This window comes from Erinaceus europaeus, chromosome 1 (assembly GCF_950295315.1).
Source record: "Erinaceus europaeus chromosome 1, mEriEur2.1, whole genome shotgun sequence".
In the NCBI taxonomy this organism is placed as follows: domain Eukaryota; kingdom Metazoa; phylum Chordata; class Mammalia; order Eulipotyphla; family Erinaceidae; genus Erinaceus; species Erinaceus europaeus.
The window spans coordinates 138,591,871-138,614,761 of record NC_080162.1 but is presented as its reverse complement, the minus strand read 5'-3'; the positions used below and the strand labels follow the sequence as shown (position 1 = coordinate 138,614,761).

At 39.3% G+C, this 22,891-nt stretch overlaps 1 protein-coding gene across 2 annotated transcripts in view; it reads left to right on the top strand.

Moving 5' to 3' along the window:
• The window catches only part of ZFPM2 (zinc finger protein, FOG family member 2), a 602,281-nt gene that overhangs the window by 52,643 nt on the left and 526,747 nt on the right, over positions 1-22,891 (top strand). Inside the window, exon 2 of one of the 2 annotated variants that reach the window (XM_060195948.1) lies at positions 11,804-11,930. The exons of the other annotated variant lie outside the window; for it this stretch is intronic. Coding sequence (XP_060051931.1) covers positions 11,879-11,930 — 52 coding nt within the window. The 5' untranslated portion in view covers positions 11,804-11,878. The remainder of the gene's footprint in view (positions 1-11,803; positions 11,931-22,891) is intronic. 2 annotated transcript variants of the gene reach the window in all.

Below are 22,891 nucleotides of genomic sequence, written 5' to 3'. Positions count from 1 at the left end.
GGTACTCACTGCAAACTCTAGTGTACTTCTGCTTTCAGGTATATATTTTGCAGTAGTTTACGGATACGTGTGAACATATGCTCTCTCTCACAGAAACTGGTGTATATCTAGGTTTTGGGACTTTGTTAGAAAGTGAACCACCTGAGATGGAATTAGAGAATACTATGAAAGGAAAGGTCTCACCCGAGTAATGAAGCTGAAGGGTTGTCATTCCACATGTGACGTCTCTGAACACAGTCTGAAGTGAAGCATGTTGAGGTGGCCATCGTTGTGTTGGTTAGGTTGTGATCGGCAGATGCAATATTATTTGATATGGATTGGGAGAGGCATACGGGAAAGTGGGCCCTATCCAAGGGTTCCAGGACTGGGGGAAGTAGAGGCTCTATAGTGGAGATGTGAGGTTCCTGCTGTCTTAGGGTTCAAAAAGACAATCGATAGTTAATGTCATCATCACATTATTTGGTAATTGGGTTAACTTTGAAAGGTCCTTTTGTTAGGGTTTGCTGTACAGTACCCAGTATCTTGTATATAGCTGTGCTATTGGTTGCTTCTGATCTACTTGGTCTAGGCTTTTGAGAGAGTCCGCCTATCAAATACACAGCCTATATATTAAAATGATTCAGTCTGTGTTTAATTTTATTTTTTAAGGTAAAGAGTGATAGGGACAGCAAGGTAGCTCACTTGGCTAGTACTTGTTTGCTTTCTCATGTGCATGATCCAGGTTCAAACCTGCCTTCTCCCCCGCCCCCCAACTGCCCACAGTACTGAAGGAGGCTTTGGTGCTATGGTATCTTTTCCTGTCTCTCTTCTCTGTCTGTCTGGAAAAACCTGGAGCAATGGAACCCTAGTGACCATAAAAACGGGTGGAGGTGAAGAGATGCATAGGGAGTGACAGAGAGGAAAATGACCACAGCACTGCTTTACTATCCATGGAACTTGTTTCATGCAACTGGGCTTATGTGGTCACGGCTAGGGACTTTAAACCCCAGGTCCTCGTGAGAGATAAAAAATGTGTGTTCTGAAGCCTTCTGTCTTCTGTACTCCATAAAGAATGTTGGTTCCTACTCCCAGAGGAATAATGAACGAATAGGGAAGCTTCCAATGGGGAGGCTGGGACACAGAACTCTGGTGGTGAGAAATGTATGGAATTGTATCCTTGTTATCTTACCATCTTGTTAATCATTATTAAATCAGTAATGAAAACTTTAAAAAATGTGTGCTCTACAGTGTGAACCATATCCAGTCCCCCCCTTTTTTGTTTTTGCAGTTTTGTGGTTTGTTTTCACCTGCATGTTTGATGACTATATTATTTGTAATATTTATTTCTTTACCCAATGTGTTTATTTTTACTTGCTAGCATTTTCTAGGAGTGAGCTTTAAAACTCGCCTGTTTCTTCTTTTCATCATGCCAGTCATCCTCCCTGAAATTTCTTCTGCTTCAAGTCTACAAAACAAATGGTAACACATGATAATAACGTGAAATCTGCTGGGATTCTCTACTACCCAGAATGTTCGCATTTGTCTGCTTTGGTTTTAGGGCTTTCTATACATTGAATTACCTTTGTTCTCCCAAACTTTCTCATACCTAGCCCATACAGAGCATTTGCTCCCAGAGAAAGTACCATTTCTCATGCACCTCCAGTGGAAGACACATTCACTTCAGGTTCTACCTCTATGTTTATAGAATTCTCTGCCTTTCCCATCTCTATCATCTGATTCTTTCACACTGAAAAAGGCTCAGTATTCTGCTAATCTTTAGTAACTCTTATTGTTTATACTTCTGTTGCAATAATAGTTATGCTGGGCCTTTTGACACATTGTCTATGTTTTTTTTTTTTTTTTTTTTTTACTTTGACATTAGTTTTTGTCCCTTGAAGAAGAGCATGCACACTTTAAGAACAGAAAATAATGAGTTGTATATTTACATGCGGTTTATAAGTCTCCCATCTCTTAGCATTGCAGTAAACAAGTGGTGGGCATTTATTTTTAGTCTTGTCTGACATTCACAAAAACAAACTATACATTAGTGATATATAATTAGCTACATAATGTATTGAGGGAAAACATTGAATGACATTTGCTCAAACATTTAAAACAAACTCCTACCTACTGCCCCTAGAGAGATGTTTTATTTTTGTTTCTAGAAAGACTTCTGCCGGTTAGGGGGAAAAACATATTCTTTTAAAAATAAATATCACTAGCCTGAAGATAGAGATAAATCATCAGTTCTTAAGAACTATCGTTTTAGCTCTCAATAACTCCTTTAAGAGCTAATGCATTAGTGGAAGAAAGGACATGTAAGTCATCCATTTCTTCAACCGTAGAGTGGCACCGCATCCCTGCCACTGCCTGTTACTGGGTTCATCAGAGCCTTTACATATTTGTAATTACCCTTCCATAAATAGTTTGCAACTTGACCATAGCATTTTGTCACTCTATTAGAATGAGGCACAAGGTCCAAGTTAAAAGCAAAATCCTTAATGAATTTAACAAAATTAAGCAAAGAGCTCTAGGTTATAGGAGCAGAGTTAATGGATTCAGCTGTTCTTTACTTTCACTTCAACCAACAAATACTGTATTCATTTTCCAGATGTGGACCTCATTCAATTAAAATGGAGTAAAATTAATTTTGTGAAACTGTTATTTCACCCCTGGAGATAATTGGTGATAACCCAGAGTGTCACAGAAGTAAAGCTAGAAAATCAGTATTTATGAGGTTGGTTTCAGTAACTATTATTACAAAAGGATTTCGAGGTTCATTTTAAATGCGTATTTCTCAAGTTTTGTTATGGTTCTTTCATGTGATTTAGCTGTAACCAGAGATGTGATTGGGATGGAGGATTGTAATTTGTAAGTGACCTATACCACGGTCAGAGAGCCTTTGAGCAATGCTGATGCTCCAGGTGTGGTGAGTCCAGGGACAGTAAGTCTTCAACATTATATGGAAGCTAGTTAGCAAAACAAATCAGTGATTTCCACCTTCATCCTTCATCCTAATCACACAGACTCTCTGAGTAGAGCCCAAGAATCTTACTCAAGTTTAAGATTACAGGATTGGGGAAGGTTACATCATATCATTATCCGGTAAATTCATCCTCAGTATCTCAATTAGATAAACCACGTCTAATGATTTCTCTTTTGTTTTGATTTTTCTCTAATTTTAAGAGGGAGAAGCTAATGAGGTTAATGGTTTACAGTACAGTTAGTGATTGACACATGGGTACTTTTTTTTAGACATGGGAACAGTCAGCTTTATTTTCCATAGTACATCTGGTCCACTGCCTCTTCTAGTTTTGTTTTGTTACTTTTTTTTTTAATTTATAAAAGGCAATATTGACAAAACCATATGATAAGAGGGGTACAACTCCACACAATTCCCACCACCAGAACTCTGTATCCCATCTACTTCCTTGACAGCTTTACTATTCTTTATCCTTCTGGGAGTATGGACCCAAGGTCATTATGGGGTGCAGAAGGTGGAAGATCTGGCTTTTTTAATTGCTTCCCTGCTGAACATGGGCATTGACAGGTTTATCCATACTCCCAGCCTGCCTCTCTCTTTCCCTAGTGGGGCAGGGTTCTGAGGAATCAGAGCTCCACAACACATTGGTGGGGTTATCTGTCCAGGGAAGTCTGGTTGGTATCATGCTAGTATTTGGAACCTGGTTGCTGAAAAGAGAGTTAACATATAAAGCCAAACAAACTGTTGACTAATCATGAACCTAAGGGATAGAATAGTGCAGATAAAGGTGGGGGGGATCTCCATTTTATAGATACCTAGTAGAAATATTTTAGTTATATTCCAAAGGGCCTATGGTTATACTAGTTTTTTTTTTTTTTTTTTTTTTTTCCCTGAGCCTTTAATCTGATACGCAGGTGGATCCAAGTTATTGTCTGGGGAGATGATGTCATGGCTGGAAAAAAAGACCAGAAAGCTGGATAAGGGAAGAGAGTAGCTCCGAAATATGGGAAAGGTGTATAAATATTGTTGAATATAATCCCCATTGATTTGATATGATCTGGGGCCCATATTCAGCTTAGGAGCCTATGTGACCTCTGCATCCCTGTAGATCTGAGCACACTATCTGTGGTCATGAATAGGAACGTTCCAAGCTGCCCCAATATCAGGACCCATGTTCCTTAGGTGTAACATAGAGTATGTTGTCCAGCATCCCTTGGGAGGATGGGACATTCTCTACTGTTGTTGATCCAAGTTGAGGGTAATGGGGGCCCACAAAGGGTCTGATTTGTTGCTCCTGATAGAGGTGACCGGTACCAGTGGAGAGAGGGATTTATTTGAGGTCTAGGCCCATCATGTCTGTTTGGGAATCTCAGGACTCCCTTTTAAGGGCCCTAGCTGATGAGGTGGCCTAATAGTGACTAAAGAGTAATCACTAAAGTATGCCAGTCTTTTGCTCCCATTCAGCCCCTGCAGTCTTTGCTTTGATAGTGTTAGCTTTGGAGTGAGTGAGGGAAGTATAGTAGAAAGTAGGTGAGGAGGGTATCTAAGTCTAAGTAGACACTATTTCATTATGAAATTTATAATGACTCACTGCAGACTATTGTGAACTTTTCCTTTCAGATATATATTTTGCCCAAATATATGGATATATGTGAACATAAGCTCTATCTCATAGGACCTGGTCTATATCTAGGTTTTGGGACTTTGTTAGGAAGTGAATCACCTGGAATAGAATTAGAGAATCCTGTGAAAGGAAAGGTCTCACCCGAGTAATAAGCCTGAAGGTTTGACATTCCACACCTGATGTCTCTGGACACAGTCTGAGGTGAAGCATGCTGAGGTGGTACTTACTTGTTGCATTGATTATGTTGGGATCTGAGGATGCAATATCATTTGGTATGAATTGAGAGAAGCATGCAGGAAAGTGAGCCCCAACCTAGAGGTTCCAGGACAGGGGAGGGGGATCTAGGCTCTGTAGAGGAAGCTGGGGGTTCCTGCTGTCTTAGCATTTAAGATGGAGTAGATAGTTATTGCTATAATCACATTATTTGATAATTGGGTTAACTTTGAAAAATCCCTTTGTTAGGATTTTCTGTATCATACACATCACCATAATTTATGTCTTTTGACATTATTTGTATATAGCTGTGCCGCTGGTTGCTTCTGTTCTCCCTGGTCTAAGCCTTTAAGAGAGCATATCAAAGACTCAACCTATGGTCTGTGCATTAAAAAGTTTGTGACATACAATAAATTTTCCCCTCTCATATTAATTAAATGGTGATTAATATGAATATAAATTAATAGGAGTGTACATAAACACCAAAAGACTGTGTCCCATCCCATCCTACCCCTTCTTGGCGAAGCTGAACATCCACCCTCACCCTCATCCCAGGGTTTTTATTGGTGCCTTACTTCAAATTCAGTCAAATCCTGCTTTGAGTTTACATTTCTGTTCTTCTTTCTCAACTTCTGTTTATGAGTGGGATCATCCCATACTCATCTTTATCTTACTGACTTAGATCAATTAACATAATTCCTTCTAGCTCCATCCAAGATGGGTCAGAGAAGTTGGGTTCATTGTTCTTAATAGCTGCATAGTATTCCATTTTGTATATATACCACAGCTTTCTCTGCCATTGATCTGTTGTTGGGCACCTGGATTGCACATGGGTACATTTTTTAATCTCCTTGCCACAGTTGTCTGCAAAACACTCTCATTCCTACTCCAGATCTGTTTTTACCATCATGCAGCAGGACCCCAGACTTGCTCATAGCTCCCTCCCATTTTTTCCTTCCAAGAGTCCTTTGCTTTCATTCCACTAGAGTTATCACTGGAGCTTGTTGCCTGCAGGACAACACTAGCCCTCTGATATCAATTTCTGTCTTCCCTTCGCATTTTTTATTTTTATAGAGGAGGTTAGAGATATATAGAGAGGTTGGGTGGTGGTGTACCTGGTTGAAGGCATATATTACAGTATGCAAGGACCCAGCTTCCAGTTCCCAGTCCCCACCTGCATGGGGAAAGCTTTTCGAGTAATGAAATAGACCTGCAGGTGTCTCATTCCTCTTCCTATCTCCCCCTACCCTCTCAATTTCTGGATGTCTCTATCCAATGGATAAAGATAATAAAAAGTTAAAAAAAACCCTTTAATAAAGAGCTATAGAGATTGAGGTAGAGAGAGAAAGGGAGATGGATGGAGAGGGAGAGAGTAAGAGTGAGACAGTGCAGAATTGTTCCATCACTAGTGAAGCTTCTCCCCTGCAGGTGGGCCAAGACTTGAACTTAGATGCCTGTGCTCTGCTGAGTGTAACACTGCCCACCTTCCTGTATAATGATTTTTTTTTACTTTTTTTATCTGCCATATATTATAAGAACATACAGACTTAGAATTTCAATCAAGATATTTTCACCTGGTAGCTGTTGTTTTAGAATTTCACTTGTGTTCTAAAGAAATGTATTCCAAACTGATTAAGACATAAATAGGAGAGTTAATTACTCTGTTGTGCAGTGGATAGTTCAGTCTCTTGTGTGAAGTGTATTTTGAGCAGAAGTGTATTTTATTCAGCATTGCTTTTCAACCTAACAGAAGAAGAAAGCAACCTTATTTGCTCCCCATTTTGGCACTTATGTCTGCTTAATTTTGATATGGATTTGTGTTCTGTCATCATAGGGGAAACTATCTGCAGTGATACAAGTTTCAGATTATTTGAACAACTTGACAAGACTGATGTTTTCTTAGAAGGGCCAATGGTGTTAGTCTCTGTACCAAATATTTGTTTCTATATATTTATGTTTACTTATTTATTTTGCATTGAGATATCATTGATATTTATAACTTTATATTTTAGGGGTGCATTTAATAACTTTTTGAAATTTATGTTAATCATACCACACCCACCGTGGGAGCATGAATCACCCTTCACCACAGATCTTAGGGAGCTCGATACCCTTAGTTCTTTACTCAGAGACTAAGGATTTGTTGAAGTTTGACTTTGTTCCCTTGTTTTGTATCTTCAGACTGCACATATGAATGAAATTATTTGATACTTGCTTTCCCCTTCAGACCTGTTTTACTTAGCGTACTTCTCTCTGACTCCATATTGTTACAGAAGGCAAGATAGGATTTTTTTTCTGGTAGCCTTCCTTATAGACTTGCCTTTTTAAAAACATTTATTTATTTATTTTCACCATGCCCAACACCAGAGGTCTGTATCTCCATCCTTACCCCCATAGATAACTACTATAGTTCTCCTACAGTCTTGGAAATAGGTTGATACTTTTTTCTTTTCAATTTTTTAAAAAAATATTTATTTATTTATTCCCTTTTGTTGCCCTTGTTTTATTGTTGTAGTTATTATTGATGTCGTTGTTGTTGGATAGGACAGAGAGAAATGGAGAGAGGAGGGGAAGACAGAAAGGGGGAGAGAAAGATAAACACCTGCAGACCTGCTTCACCACCTGTGAAGTGACTCCCATGCAGGTGGGGAGCCAGGGGCTCGAACCGGGATTCTTATGCTGGTCTTTGCATTTAACCCACTGCACTACAGCCCAACTCCCAACGTTTACTCTTTTTCCTTAAAGAATGCCATTGGAATTTTAATAGAGATTACATTGAATTCTAATAGGGCTTTGGGTAGGATGGTGCACAATTTTTTAGCTTCTGTGTTTAGAATCTGTGCAGTAAGTTACATCTAGTCTTATATTGGTTGTGATATAGGAATTTAAAAGTAATTATTACTGTGTTCCGGGTGGGGGGTAGCACACCTGTGTAATTCTGAACTTATAAGCATGTTCAGATCTGAGTTCATTCACAGAGTGCAAATATAACAGAGTTATACTCTAGTTCTTTCTCTTATGAAATAAATGTTAAAAAAAATCTAGTTGCGATCTCTAAGTTTTCATGGATTACTGCATATATGTGCTTCTCATTTATAAATTTCTCTAGCAATATCACATTCACTCTACTGTGAATTAGTGTCATTTTAAAATGTGGATTGTGGCCAGGGAAGTGGCTTTGGGGGAGTCCTATAGGACTTGCATGCTTGAAGTCTTAGGTTTGCTCCCTGGCACTATATTGCTTTGACTGACCACATGAAAATAAATACATACATTGTATAAGACTTTTAAAATGTCTTTAACATTTTTTCATATTATCTTTATTTATTGGGTAGAAATAACCAGAAATCAAGGGGAAGGGAGGAGATAGAGAGACAGAGAGACACCTGAAGCACTGCTTTACCACTGGCAAACTTTTTCCCTTTGCAGGTGGGGACAGGGGCTGGAACCTAGGTCCTTGCACATTGTAACATGTGCTAACATGTGTGCTCAACCAGGTGTGCCACCAACCGCCCTACCCAATATTTTGTAGGCATGTAACCATTTTGTAGTCATCATTTTTGAAAGAATGAGAAGAAGGAGAAGAAGGAGAAGGAGAAGGAGAAGAAGAAAAAGAAGACTTAGAAGTTATAAGCTTAACTATAACAGAATCTCTGTATATTATTTTTGGAATTCCTCGTGTAGACTGCAGAAGGTATACAATTTTTGGCTTTGTCAATATAGTTTCACATAACTATATGTGTCTATTTTAATTGTGAAGGCTTCTAGAAGGAAAATGAAATTTAGTGTGAACTGTTAAGCATAAAGGAGAGGTAGAATTTGGATGATTAAATATTTTATCTGTTTTCTTAAATTGTGTAATATTGTGAGGAGACAGTCATTCTCTCTCTCTCTCTCTGGATCTGAGTTAACTGATCTGTATATTGGTTCTACTCAATCCCTATTTTACACTTAACTGATTCTATTGAGTTTGTGTTATGGCTGAGACCTACTGAAGAGTTACAGTGCCCGAGAGGGTGATTACTAAGAGCCATTCTGAGATGCTGTGATGATAGCAGGTCCTTTTCATTTGGAAGGAAATGGATATTAGCATTTAAAAAAAATTTTTTTTACTGCATTATGTTTCCTCTGTTAGTTTATTTTAATATTACTGATATTATTTAAATGCCTGTTTGTATGAACATGATAGACTATTGGAGAATGACGAAGGTATATTATATAAACAAAACAGGATTCTTTTCCTCAAAGTGGTCTTAACCTGTGTGAAATAAATGAGAAGGAAGGCAGCTATGGAGGTGGTCGTTTTAATTCATTTGCAAAGTGGATACCGTTGTGCCATTCATTTTCTTAAAATATATTTTATTTATTTATTTTGCCTCCAGGGTTAATGAGAGATCACAATCCACCTTTCTTGGAGTTCATTTCTCCCAGTTTATTGGATAGGACAGAGAGAACCTGAGAGGGTGAGGTAGAGAGGGATAGAGAAAAATAGACACCTTCAGATCTCTTTCACTGCTAGTGAAGCATCCCCCATGCAGGTGGGGAGCTGGGGGTTTGAACCTGTATCCTTGCACGGGTCCTTGTACTTAACCAGGTGCTACCATCAAGCCCCCTATTTATTTATTTTTAATGAGTGAGAGATACAGAGAAAAAGAAAGATACCAGAGACTGCTCAGCTCTAGGGTATGGTTGTGTTGGGGATTGAACCTGGGACTTTGGAGCCTCAGACATGAGAGCCTTTTGCATAACTATTAGGCTACATCTTCAGCTCAGTGCTATTTATTTTTAATATGATATACTTTATAGATTGACCTCCAGAATTTTGTTGAAGATGTTTTAGAGTTGGACATCAGGAGATATCATTAGATCTGGTGTGAGGGGAAAAAAATTCTTGTTTGTTTGTTTTGTTTCATTTTCTTCTGGCATTACTGCTGACTTTATCATCTGTAGTTCCAAAAACAGCCAGCTTTGTTTAGAGCTGAGGCATTTTTTGCTCATTTACATTGTCAAGTGGTTTCTGCTTAAGAATAAATGTTTAAGGGGCCAGGTGGTGGAGCACCTGGTTAAGCACATACACTACAGTGCACATGGAGCAGGTTCAAGCCCCTGCTCCCCACTTGCAGGGGGAAGGCTTCATAAGTGGTGAAGCTGGACTGTAAGTCTCTCTCTCTGCTTTTCTCTTTCTTCCCCTCTATCTCCCTTTCCCCTCTCAATTTCTCTCTGTCTCTATTCAATAATCAAAATATATGAAATACATTTTTTTTAGAATAATTGCTGCTGTGGGAACTGTGTGGAATTTTACCCTTCATATCCTATGGTCTTGTCAATATTTCCATTTTATAAAAAAAAAAAAAAGAATCACTGCCAAGGAAAAAAAAATGTTTAGGATTAGCAAATTAAACTCACTTAGGTAGTGTGATATTTTGCCATGTGTGTGACCTAGTTAAAGCCCAGCCCCTACCACATTGCAAGCAGCTCAGGTGTTATTATTTCTTTCCCTTTCTTCCTATCTGAAAAAATGTCAAGTTAGAATAGCCCTGGAAATAACAAGATAAAGATAAGAAGATAAAAGAAAAGAAATAAAAAGGATTAATGGGTCTCTGGAATTATTTTTATAAGGCTCAAGGAATTTTGAAAATTATAATTCTTGAATACTAATGTTCACAAAAACTTTTCTTGGGTCAGAGATAGATTTTACCTCCATAGGTTATGTTCCTTTGCTTACATGTGTCTCAGGCTTGAACCTCAAAACACTGGGGGAAGCTGCGGAGTCTTTCCCTCTCTGTGTACTCCCCCCCCCCCCCCCCCCCCCCGTTAGTAGAGCACTGATCAGCTCTGGCTTATGGTGGTGCAGTGGTGGGACCTGGGCTTTTGGAGCTTCAGGCATGGAGAGTATCTTTGCTTAACCTATATACCCCCCTCAACCGTTTCTCTCTGAATGACAAAGTCCACCTAGAAGCAGCAAAATAATGCCCGTGCAATATCTTAGTTCAGAAAAAAAAATTCTTAGTATGTCTTTGAGGTCTCTAATTCTATCTAACATTTTTATTGTCTTCATTTCACCTGAGAGGTGTCTCATTTTCTCTTACTGTTTTTTGTTTGTTTGCTTGTTTGTTTTTGTAATTGCTGGGGCTCAGTGCCTGAATGAGGAATCTACTATTCCAAGTGGCCTTTTTTTTTTCTCTTTGATTTGATAGTACTGATAGAAATTGAGATGATATGGGGAGATATGGGGAGGGAGGGAAGGAGGAAGAGAGGGGTGAGGGAGGGAGGGAGGGAGAGAGAGAGAGGGAAAGAGAGAGAGAGAGAGAGAGACTGAGAGACCTATAGCACTGTTACTACTCGTAAAGCTTCCTTCCTACAGGTGGGGACCAGAGGCTTGAAGCTAGGTCCTTGCTTAAGGTAGCATGTGGTTTCAACCTGGTGCTCTACTGCTTGGCCCAATATCATTTTCCTTTTGGCTTTCCAATCCATTTTTGTTTGTTTTTACCAGAGTACTGCTCAGCTCTGTTTTATGGTGGTATAGAGGATTGAAACTGTGACTTTGGAGCATCAGGCGTGAAGATCTCTTTGCATACCATTATGCAACCAACCCCTCACTCCTTTTGGCTTTCCAAACATGTGAGTGTGTGTGTGTGTGTGTGTGTGTGTGTGTGTGTGTGTGTGTGTGCACATAGTATTTCAGTTGATCATTGTGGGGGACCACACCATCCAATATGCATTTTCAACAGTTATTTGATAATGATAATTTGGCTCTAAGATATAGCACATTGCCATTATTTGCTTTTTAAAAAATTAAATGGCATGGCCTTTTGGGACTTGTTTATTTTTCAGTGAAGAAAGGACTGAATAAAACAATTATTTATTGAGTACCCATCATGTACTAGATATTGTGTGACACAATTTTGATGATCTCATCTTGTCCTTACAATGGGATTTCAGATTATGCTTCTGGGAGTAAAGAACGTGTGTGAGGTCCAAATGTAGCTTTGTCTTTCCTTCAGGGACACAGAATTTCTTCCAGGACATGCTGTCCCTTGCCTTGAAACCATATATCAACCTTTGTGGAAGGTGGAGTAATGACATCCAGCTCCTGCTTCTGTGATACTTACAGAGAGATGGAAGAAACAGGTATCAGTAATAATAACAAGGCATGAGGACTTTTTGTGATTAAAAAGTTCTTAGTGATTTAATAATGATTTACGAGACTGTGATATAGTAGGGGTACAATTCTGTCCAGTTCCCACCACCAGAATTTTGTGTCCCATCCCTATTCTTTATCCCTCTGGGAGGTTGGACCAAAATTCCCTATGGAGTGCAGAAGATGGGAGTTCTGGCTTCTGTAACTACTTCTTTGCTGGATATGGATATTGGCAGGTAGATCCATACCCTCAGCCCGTTTCTATCTTTCCCTAGTAGGGTAGGGCTCTGGAGAGGTGAGATTCCAGGACACATTGCTGAGATCATCTGCCCATGGAAATCAGGATGGTGTCATGGTAGCACCTGCAGCTTGGTGCCTGAAAGGCAGTAAGAAGTAAGACATAAAGCAGGACAAATTGTTTAATAAGCAGGAACCTAAAGGTAGGATTAGAGGGGATGAAACTTGGAGTATTTGAGTGGGAAGAAGGTAGGAAGTCTATTTTAGGTATGTTCCATGTGGCCTATGACTTTAGTAAATTTTGCCTGATCCTGATAGCTAATGTGCAGTTGGACTAAAACTATTGTCTGGGGAGATGGTGTCAGAGTTGAGAATAGGGAACTTCTGTATAAGTATCGCACACTAACCAATTGCGCCACTGGAGCTCCAGGGCAGGGCTAGAACTTCTGAGGAGCTGTGTGGGCCATGCTCTGAGAGTATAGGAAGGAGCATGAGCCATTGTCTGAGAGGAACATTTCCCTCTTAATTTTCTCAAAACTTAAATTAACTAATGGATAGGTGTTATTTAGAGAGTACAGACTATTTTAACCATTTATATGTTCTTAGAAACTGAATTAATTTTTTTCAAAAGAAATAATAGAAGGATCAATTTTTGTGGGCTAAAAATTAGTGTAGTCAGCACCAGTTCTTGTGTATTAGTTTTCAATTCATTCCAAAAATATGATAAAAGTGACATTTTATTTATATATTTTTTATTCAGATATTGGGGATTCTTTTTTCTTTCTTTTTTTTTTTTAAATATTTATTTGGGAGTTGGGTGGTAGCACAGCGGGTTAAGTGCAGGTAGTGCCAAGCACAAGGAGCGGCTTAAGGATCCTGGTTCAAGCTCCCGGCTCCCCACCTGCAGGGGAGTCACTTCACAGGTGGTGAAGCAGGTCTGCAGGTGTCTATCTTTCTCTCCCCCTCTCTGTCTTTCCTTCTTCTTCTCTCTGTTCTATCCAACAACGATGACAATAACTACAACAGTAAAACAACAAGGGCAACAAAAGGGAATAAATATAAAAAAAGAATAAAAATATTTTTATTTTCCCTTTTGTTGCCCTTGTTTTATTGTTTTAGTTATTACTATTGTTGTTGTTAGTAATGTCACTGTTGGTTAGGACAGAGAGAAATCGAGAGAGGAGGGGAAGACAGAAGAGGAGAGAAAGACACCTGCAGACCTGCTTCACCACTTGTGAAGTGACCCCTTGCAGGTGGGGAGCCAGGGGCTCAAACCAGAATCCTTATGCTTGTCCTTACCTGTTCTTAACCATCTGTGTACCGCCTAACCCCCAGAAATTGGGGATTCCTAAAATACTTTTTCCTTCCTGATGTACACCTGAGCTGCATTTTAGTAAGGAAATCTTGATGACATAAATATGGGGTAACAGTATGTTCCAAATTTAAGGTTTATTTATTCCTCTTGAGGTTTTTGTTTGGTTGTTTTTTTTTGTTGTTGTTGTTGTTGTTATTTTTGTTTTTATTTGTTTTACTGGGGGATTGATTAGATGGAGACATTCATAGAGTACTAATTGATTGTATTTGTTTACATTATGTTTTCATTTTGTTTTGTAAGGTATACCCATATATTTTCATAATATTATGACATATTGTCTAGGTTCTTTGGTTGGGGAAAGAAGAGCTAATATGATTCAGACATGCAGGAATTATGAGGTCAAGACATGGGACAGTTAAATGATTCATGTCAAGGGGGAATGAGACATTTGCATTCTGAAAATTCATTAGGAAACTTAAAAAAATTGCAATCAGGAAAAAGGAAGTCATTCAGAGAAAATTTGTGTATACTCATTTAAAAACAAAATGATAAAGATCACAAATTCAGCTATGTCAGGAGTCTATGAAAAACACTGCTGTTTCTTGTGAATAAATTACTTGAATTTCATCATTGTCATTATCATCACCTTCTCCTTCTCTTCTTCCTCCACTGCCTCCTCCTTTTCCTCCTCCACCTCCTCCTACTCTTTCTTCTTCTTATTATCATTATTATATTTTAGCAAGGACCCTGGTCAGTCCTGGCTTATTGTGATATTGGGAATTGAACCTAGGGCCCTGAAGCCTTAAGAAAGAAACGCTTTTGCGTACAGCCATTATGCTTTTTCCTTGTTTGAAATTTTAGCCTCTGAACTTGAATATGTAATTCAGTGTAGATATTATGTTAAATCTACATTTCTTTCTTTTTAAATTTATTTTATTTATTTATTCCCTTTTGTTGCCCTTTTTTTTTATTGTTGTAGTTATTATTGTTGTTGTCGTTGTTGGATAGGACAGAGAGAAATGGAGAGAGGAGGGGAAGACAGAGAGGAGGAGAGAAAGATAGACACCTGCAGACCTGCTTCACCGCCTGTGAAGCGACTCCCCTGCAGGTGGGGAGCCGGGGTTCGAACCAGGATCCTTATGCTGGTCCTTGTGCTTTGCGCCACCTGTGCTTAACCCGCTACGCTACAGCCCAACTCCCTAAATCTACATTTCTATCTGGCATGAATAGTATTAGAGAGGCAGATACTTAACTTTACAGGATTGACAAAGATGTGTTCTGTTGGTCCAAGTAAGTGGGAGGGCTCTTTGGAAATCCTCAGATCTACAATTTATAAAAAGATAAAGACCTTTTATGTTCACTTAGACTGCATCTGTCTCCTGCTGGCAACCCATTTATAGTATAGTGAATCCTTAGAAACTGGCTTTCATTTCTAAAGTTCTAAGTCTTACAGCTTCAGTCTCTGACCTCCTAAGGTACTTAATATTACTACCCTGACTGGACTTCTTGTTTATCCTGTACCTTCTTTGGCTCACTCTTTCTTTCTCCTCACTTGCTTGTCTTGCACTATGTTACTTTAACTTGCTTTCTGCTTTCCAGACTTCTTTAATATTCACTTGGGTGAATCCAGCCTTGTTCATGAGTGCAAGGTACAAGGAGGATCCCGGACTGTCTTTTCTCATTTATTAATCATGAAAACAACTGGTACATTTCACTATGTGCCTTGGTGATCTCATAGCTCACAGACTGAAACTAACGTGTGATGGTTTTAAGTTCAGTTATAGGAGAGTGGGAGATCATTAGCTTTTCAATGTCTAAGTCTATTTGTCCTACTTCTAAAATTGGAAATCTTGTTTGGAATGACATATAAAAGGTGGTGTTTTAAACTGGAAATCCCAGGCTTGAATTGCCCAGAACATGAACATGAACATGTTTGCTGGAACCAGATAAAACCACTTCTAGTAGATAGAGAAACTCTCTTAGGGAAACAAGTTTAAGGAGTAAGTTAAATTCCATTATCAGTGTATGCAATTTCAGAATTTAAAATAGGAGATTAAATACACTGCATGATATCTGAAATAACCAGTTTGCAGAAGTGACCAAAATATTGAGCTGGACAGATAGCCCACTGGGTAGGGTGCCTGCATTGTCATGTACATGACCCACGCCTTGGCCCTGGAACCACATGGGTGATGTTATGGCAACAGAGGAAACTTTTTAGCGCTGTGGTATCTCTACCTCCTTCCCCCACCCCACATACTCTTCATGTTTCTGAATGAAAAAAAGTGACTGGGGGGGGGGGGAGTCCGGTGGTGGCGCAGCAGGATAAGCTCACATGGTGTGAAGCACAAGGACCAGTGTAAGGATCCCAGTTCGAGCCACTGGCTCCCCACCTGCAGGGGGATCACTTCACAGGTGGTGATGCAGGTCTGCAGGTGTCTATCTTTCTCTCTGCTTCTCTCTATTCCCCTCCTCTCTCCATTTCTCTCTGTCCTATCCAACAACAATCACATCAACAACAACAACAATAATAACCACAACAATGATGGATGAAACAACAAGGGCAACAAAAGGGGAAAAAAATGGCCTCCAGGAGCAGTGGATTCATGGTGCAGGCACCAAGCTGCAGCTATAACCCTGGAGGCAAAAAAAAAAAAAAAAAAAAAGAAAGAAAGAAAGAAAAAAAAAAAAAGAAGAGAAGAAAAAAAGTGACCTGGAGGAATAAAATTTTGTATTCAGAATATCCTGGTTCCAAAATGAAACATGAACAAGAAGGTGGCCAGCATAAAGACTTATATCAAAAGAAAGACAGCTCCACAGGGATAAACAGGCAGCCTAGCAACTAGGATAAGATATTTGCATATTACATATCTGGCAGAGAATTGACATCAACTATCTATAAAGAACTCAATCAGCTCAACAACAAATAACACAATAAAAAGTTGAGCAAAATTTTTGAATAGGTTTTATATATTCATTTATTTATTATTGGATAGAGACAGGGAGGTTTTGAGAGGAGAGGAGGAGTTAGAGGAGGAGAGAGAGAGAGAGAGACACCTGCATCTCTGCTTCATCACTCGTGAAACTTTTCCCCCTGCAGTTGGGGACAGGGGCTTGAACCTGCCTCCTTGTGCACTGTAATGTGTGTGCTTATCCTGGCATGCTACCATCTGGCCCTTGAATAGATTTCTTTTTTTTAATATTTATTTATTCCCTTTTGTTGACCTTGTTTTTTATTGTTGTAGATTGATGTCATTATTGTTGAATAGGACAGAGAGAAATGGAGAGAGGAGGGGAAGACAGAGAGGGGTAGAGAAAGATGGACACCTGCAGACCTGCTTTACGGCCTGTGAAGCGACTTCTCTGCAGGTGGGGAGCTGGGGGCTCGAACTGGGATCCTTAACACTGATTCTTGTGCTTTGCACCACGTGTGCTTAACCTGCTGCGTTACCGCACGACTCCCCGAATGGTTTTCTTTTTTAAAATATATTTTTATTTATTTAATATTGGATAGAGACAGAGAAATTGAGAGGAGAGAGATAACTAGAAGTGGAGAGACAGAGAGACAAGATACAATGCACAAGGACCTGCAGAGTTCATGCTCCTAGTCCTTACTTCTTCTTCTTCTAGCGTTTGCCCTTCTTCCGTAGCCAGTCAACAGCGTCAGGTTGAGCCTGATGTAAAGTTTTGAGACCTCCTTTGAATCTGGAGAGGTGGTAGTCGTTGACTATGTGGGTCATAGTCTGTCTGTAGCCGCAGGGGCAGTTCGGGTCGTCTCTGGCTCCCCAGCGATGGAACATAGCAGCGCACTGGCCATGGCCAGTTGGATAGCAATTGAGGAGGGCCCAATCATAACATGCTAGGTCAAAGCCGGGTTGACGCTTGCAGGGGTCTGTGATGAGGTGTTTGTTCTTTACCTCAGCTGACTGCCAACTCTGTTTCCAAGAGTCTGGAACAGAGAAGTTCAGTGTAGGCGTAGAAGACCAGATTGGATGACGAGACATCAAGCGTTGGACAGGGTGGGCGAAGATATCTGCGTATATTGGCAGGTCTAGTCGAGCGTAGACGTGGGAAATGAACTTAGATGATGCCACATCCCGACGAATATCTGGCGGGGCGATGTTGCTAAGAACTGGCAGCCATGGAACCGGGGTGGAATGGATGGTTCCAGAAATTATCCTCATGGAGGAGGAATATACTTTGGAATCTACCAAGTGGACATGGGGGCTACGGAACCATACTGGGGCACAGTATTCTGCAGTGGAATAGCATAATGCCAGAGATGATGATCGTAGTGTGGAAGCGCTCGCGCCCCATGAGGAGCTGGCCAGTCTTGCAATGATGTTATTCCTCGCACCCACCTTTGCTGCGGTTTTTATGAGATGTTCGTGAAATGACAGAGTGCGATTGAGAGTAACGCCAAGATAAACTGGCTGGGCTTCATGCCGGATTCTCGTATCGCCAAGCTGCACATTAAGCTCACGCGAGGCCGAGGCATGGTGTAGATGGAAAACAGATGATACCGTTTTTGCAGTGCTAGGGATTAGTCGCCATTTTTTACAGTAATCAGATATCAGAGATATGTCTTTCGTGAGTGTTTCCTCGAGGATGTCGAACTTGGATGCCTGAGTTGCACAGCAGATGTCATCGGCGTAGATGAACTTCCTTGAAGAAGTTTCTGGGAGGTCATTGGTGTAACTATTAAATAGCGTAGGAGCCAGAACAGAGCCCTGGGGGAGGCCACTTGAGACAAGTCTCCATCTGCTAGACTTGTCACCCAGATGCACCCGGAATCTTCTGTTTTGGAGAAGAAATGATATAGTGTTGGCCACCCATGGAGGCAGGCATCTTGAGATCTTGACTAGGAGACCACGGTGCCAGACCGTGTCATAGGCTGCTGTGAGATCAACAAAGACAGCACCTGTCTTTAAATTCCTTACCTGCAGGGGGAAAGCTTTACAAGTGGTGAAGCAGGTCTTCAGGTGTCTCTTCCTCTCTGTCTCCCTCTTCCCTCTAGATATCTGGCTGTCTATTGAATAAATAAGATAATTAAAAAAACTTTATGCAGGGGAGTCGCTTCACAGTCGGTGAAGCAGGTCTGCAGGTGTCTGTCTTTCTCTCCCCCGTCTCTCTTCCCCTCCTCTCTCCATTTCTCTCTGTCCTATCTATCCAACAATGAACGACATCAACAATGGCAATAATAATAATCACAACGAGGCTACAACAAAAAGGGGCAAAAATGGCCTCCAGGAGCGGTGGATTCACGGTGCAGGCACAAGCCCAGCAATAACCCTGGAGGGGAAAAAAAACTTTATGTATTGATATTATTTCCTAATGATATTAATTATTTCCTAATGATATTATTTCCTAATCAAATAAAGGGAAAAAGAATATAACAGCTCTTTCCTTGCTTAACTTGTTTTCTCTCAACTTCCAGTAGTTAAATTATTGTATTTTGATGTGTCTATAAGAACATGGAATGTCTATCTTCTCTTTCCTTTTTTTTTTTTCTCTCTAGTTTTCCCAACTACTAATTTATAAGTTCCAATCCAGGGGAGAGAACCATTTGGTTACTTTAAACAAAAGAATATGTGAGAGTGAGATTTGACTTGTATTCTGGTTAGGAAGCAAACACCCCCCAGTCTGTTCTGAGGAAGCTTAGACCACAATTCTGGGTATAGGAGATAGATATAGACAGCAGGACCTCTCAGTACTCACAATTCTAGGAATGGCTTTCCTCAACTTTAGTACATTAACAGAGGTGAGAAGCTTAGAATGCAAATGCTGTGTGAGCAACTCCTGTTTAGTTCCAGCATGTCTAATTAAAATACACTTAGAGGGTCATTCAAGAGTATGTACATTCTTAACCCAGATTATTTTATGTCTCAATAGAATATAGAGATAAAAGAGTGGCGACCTGGTCCTGAAATGAATGCATCTAGAATGTTCTCAGCTTTGACAATTAACTGTGAGTTCAGACCAACAAGGATGCAGAGGTTACACAGGCTCCTGTACGAAATATGAATATATATGGGCCCTGGGTCACGTGGATGGTGCAGTTAATTTTATTCATAGATTTTCTGCAAGTTTGGGAGCTACCTTCTTTTCTAATCCAATTTCCAGGCCCTATTCTCAACTCTGACACCATCTTCTCAGACAGTATTTTTGTCCAGCTCCATATTAGCTCAAGTAAAAATTACAAAAGTCATGGGCCCCTAGGAACATACCTAAAATAGTCTTCCTAGTTTCTTTTTATTTTTTTATTTTTATTTTTTTATTTTATTTAAGATCCAATTCTCATATCTTGTATTCCTATTTTTTGGTTCCTGTTCATTGATAATTTTGTTCTACTCTATATCTTACCACCTTTCAGCCACCAAATTGCAGAGCTATTATGATTTCATCCTGACTTCCATGGGCAAATGACTGGAGCCTCACCTCTCCAAAGCCCTACCCCACTAGGGAAAGATAGAAACAGGCTTGGGTTATGGATCAACCTGCCAATACCCATATCCAGTGGAGAAGCAATTACAGAAGCCAGAACTCTCCCACCTTTTGCACCTTTAAAGAGTTTTGGTCTATACTCCCAGCAGGAGATAAATGATAGGGGGAAGGTGACCAGAGGGCTCTGAACTCCAACTCCATCAGGACCTGGAAGGAGAAAAGGAAAAGAGGAAGAACATTGCAAAGTAGTGATAGGTATAGGTATGACTTGCAAGAGAATATATGGAGGACCATAAGGGAAAAGGGGGGCAAACATATATGAAAATGGACACATAGTTATAGAAATAATAGTCAACTCATATCTGTAACCTTGGGAGAACTGTAGCTTCCAAGGGAAGGAATAGGGTCACAGAAGTCTGGTGGAGGAAATGGTGCAGATTTTACCTCTATTATCTTATAGTTTTGTGAATCAATATTAGTTCACTAATAGAATTTTAAAAAAGGATATTTCCACACACACAAAAAGTGGAAACAATAGGTTACCAAAATAGTGATCACTACAATAGATAGAAACTGAGCCCCCCCCCTTCTCAATTGTGTTGACACAATCCAGTGAAGTATTTACCAATACTTGATACTCCACCTAAACACCTCTCAACATTGATGTAGACCTGTAGACTGGCTACTTCTTCACTTCTGTTGTCTTTGCTTAGCTTGAGGCAACTACAGCTTTGACCTAGGGACTTTTGAAGTGCATGCTTGTGAGTCCCTGTAGTTCTGTTTATTTGATTTACAGAGTCCTTTTTAACATTAACTTTGTAATGATGCAGCTTTATTCCCAGAAGATGTTTTATCCAGGGATACCCATGTCATGATTTATGACTAAAGAAAATAATAAAATATATAGAAATGCACTTGATGGGGCCCATTAAGTTATTTCTAGATAAGTTTGCTTCCAAGTGAAACTGGCGATGTTGTTCCCTGTCTATGTCTGATAAGTAGATTTATCTCAACATCAGTTTTACGTAAGATTAATAATTCCTCTCTGTTGAGAGGGTCTGTTTTTGAAATAGAATGCATTATTCTGTATGAATTAAATAATATGCTAAATAGTCATATACTCTTGTATATTGAGTACATTTGATATTATGAATATATAGTCTGTCTGGTATCTTACACTAATGGGAGGTGTGCCCAGTAAGAAAAAAAAATGTGTCTAGGCTAACAAGGTATTTTTTTTTAACTTGAGTAATACTATGGTCTCAAAGCTTTAACCTGAATTATTAGTACACATAAATCCATCTTCTTAATTAAATGGGGCCTTTGGCCATTGAACACCAGCATATGGACAGAGTTAGTTACTAGATGTTATTATGAGGCTGGCCTGGCCACAGAATCCATTAGAGATAGGAGTCAGTTATATTGATAGCAGCAAAGTGATTTTTATGGTTTTCAAGAGTCTTCTCTTTGTTCTGTCAGTATCAATTATTTCAGTTCTAATAAAGATCTAAATGGGGGGTCAAGTTTATGATCTGCACTTTGGATGGATAATTTGTAGCATTTCTATCCAATAAATGAACAATTTTTCCTTTCTGAAAAAGGTCTAAGCTATAGCTAGTTTGTCTAAAACTACTTTAATGTGGGGCTGTGGGGTGAGTGATAGGTACCACGAGCTTATAGTGCTAGAAAAATTCACTCAACAGCATGCGTAACTATTTAAACAGTAAAAATCTATCTAGTATATTATGTGTATATTTTTATAGTAATTATAATAGTCAACATTCTGTATTTACTTTAAGAATTTAATCCATATTTGTTGATTATGCTTACATTTTGCAAAAATAATTTCAAATAATATGTTGACATGTTTGACAACATTGAGAACAAAAACCTTGTGCTGATTCAAGTCCTAGTTTCAAATGAAGTAGCAGTTAGCTATGAAAAATTCAAAAGAGTGAACAGAAAACTAAGTCAAATGCAAAATTATTTTGTGGGAGGAAGAAATAGATTCAAGACAATATTTTCCCTTTCAATCTTAAACTATGTTATAAGAAAGATGTGATGAGGAGTGGTCTGAATTTTGTAGGGCATTGGCTGGCATCTAGTAGTGCTATAGTGACTGCTACGTTCTAGATAAATGAGTGGGAATCAGTCTTACATAGATAGATACAATACTTGAACTTGCGAGTTAAGAATCCTACAGACATGAAAACTAGATTATTGGATAGAATCTTTGGAGAGTGGTTAGTGCTTAGTTGTATGCTCAAATCAGAGGCAAGCTGTAACCAAGTATAACAAAACAAAAAGGAATGAGCTAAAGAAAAAAAAATGAAAACTGTATCCTGTTTCTTTTATATACATTAAACCCAAGAAGATGATAAAAGGACATGGTCCCTTTATCAGATGGGGCAGAGAATGCTCTTAACTGATGGCATACAAAAGGCACCGACTTTTAATAAGCATTCTCTTTAGCTCAGCCTTCAGACAAAAAGGTCATCTTTGATCTAAACACTAGAATAGCCAACACCTGGGTTGAGAGGGCAGCAAGTCATGATATAAAAAGGTATGAACTAGAGACTTGTTCTATATACAGTAAAATACTGTTCAAATGTTGGGTTTGAAAACTTAACAGTACATAAGTAGAACTTATCTGTTAAGTTTGGGGTGTCAATTCTCTTCATCTTTTGGGAATTTCAGTGCAGATAACACATATATTCTTCTTCAGTTAAAATAAAGAGCAATTTTTTATGTGCAAAACCTAGGGGAAATCAGAAAGGAATATTACAGGAACCAAACTCACAGGAAATCCATACACAGTAATTTTCACTTATTTTCAAGGAGACTTCCCAATAAAATTGTACTGGGTGGTGATATGGGGACTGGTGAGGCAGTAGATTGCAGGACTTGCAAATCTTAGCTCCTGTAATTTATCTGTTTTTCTTTCTACATCAGTTC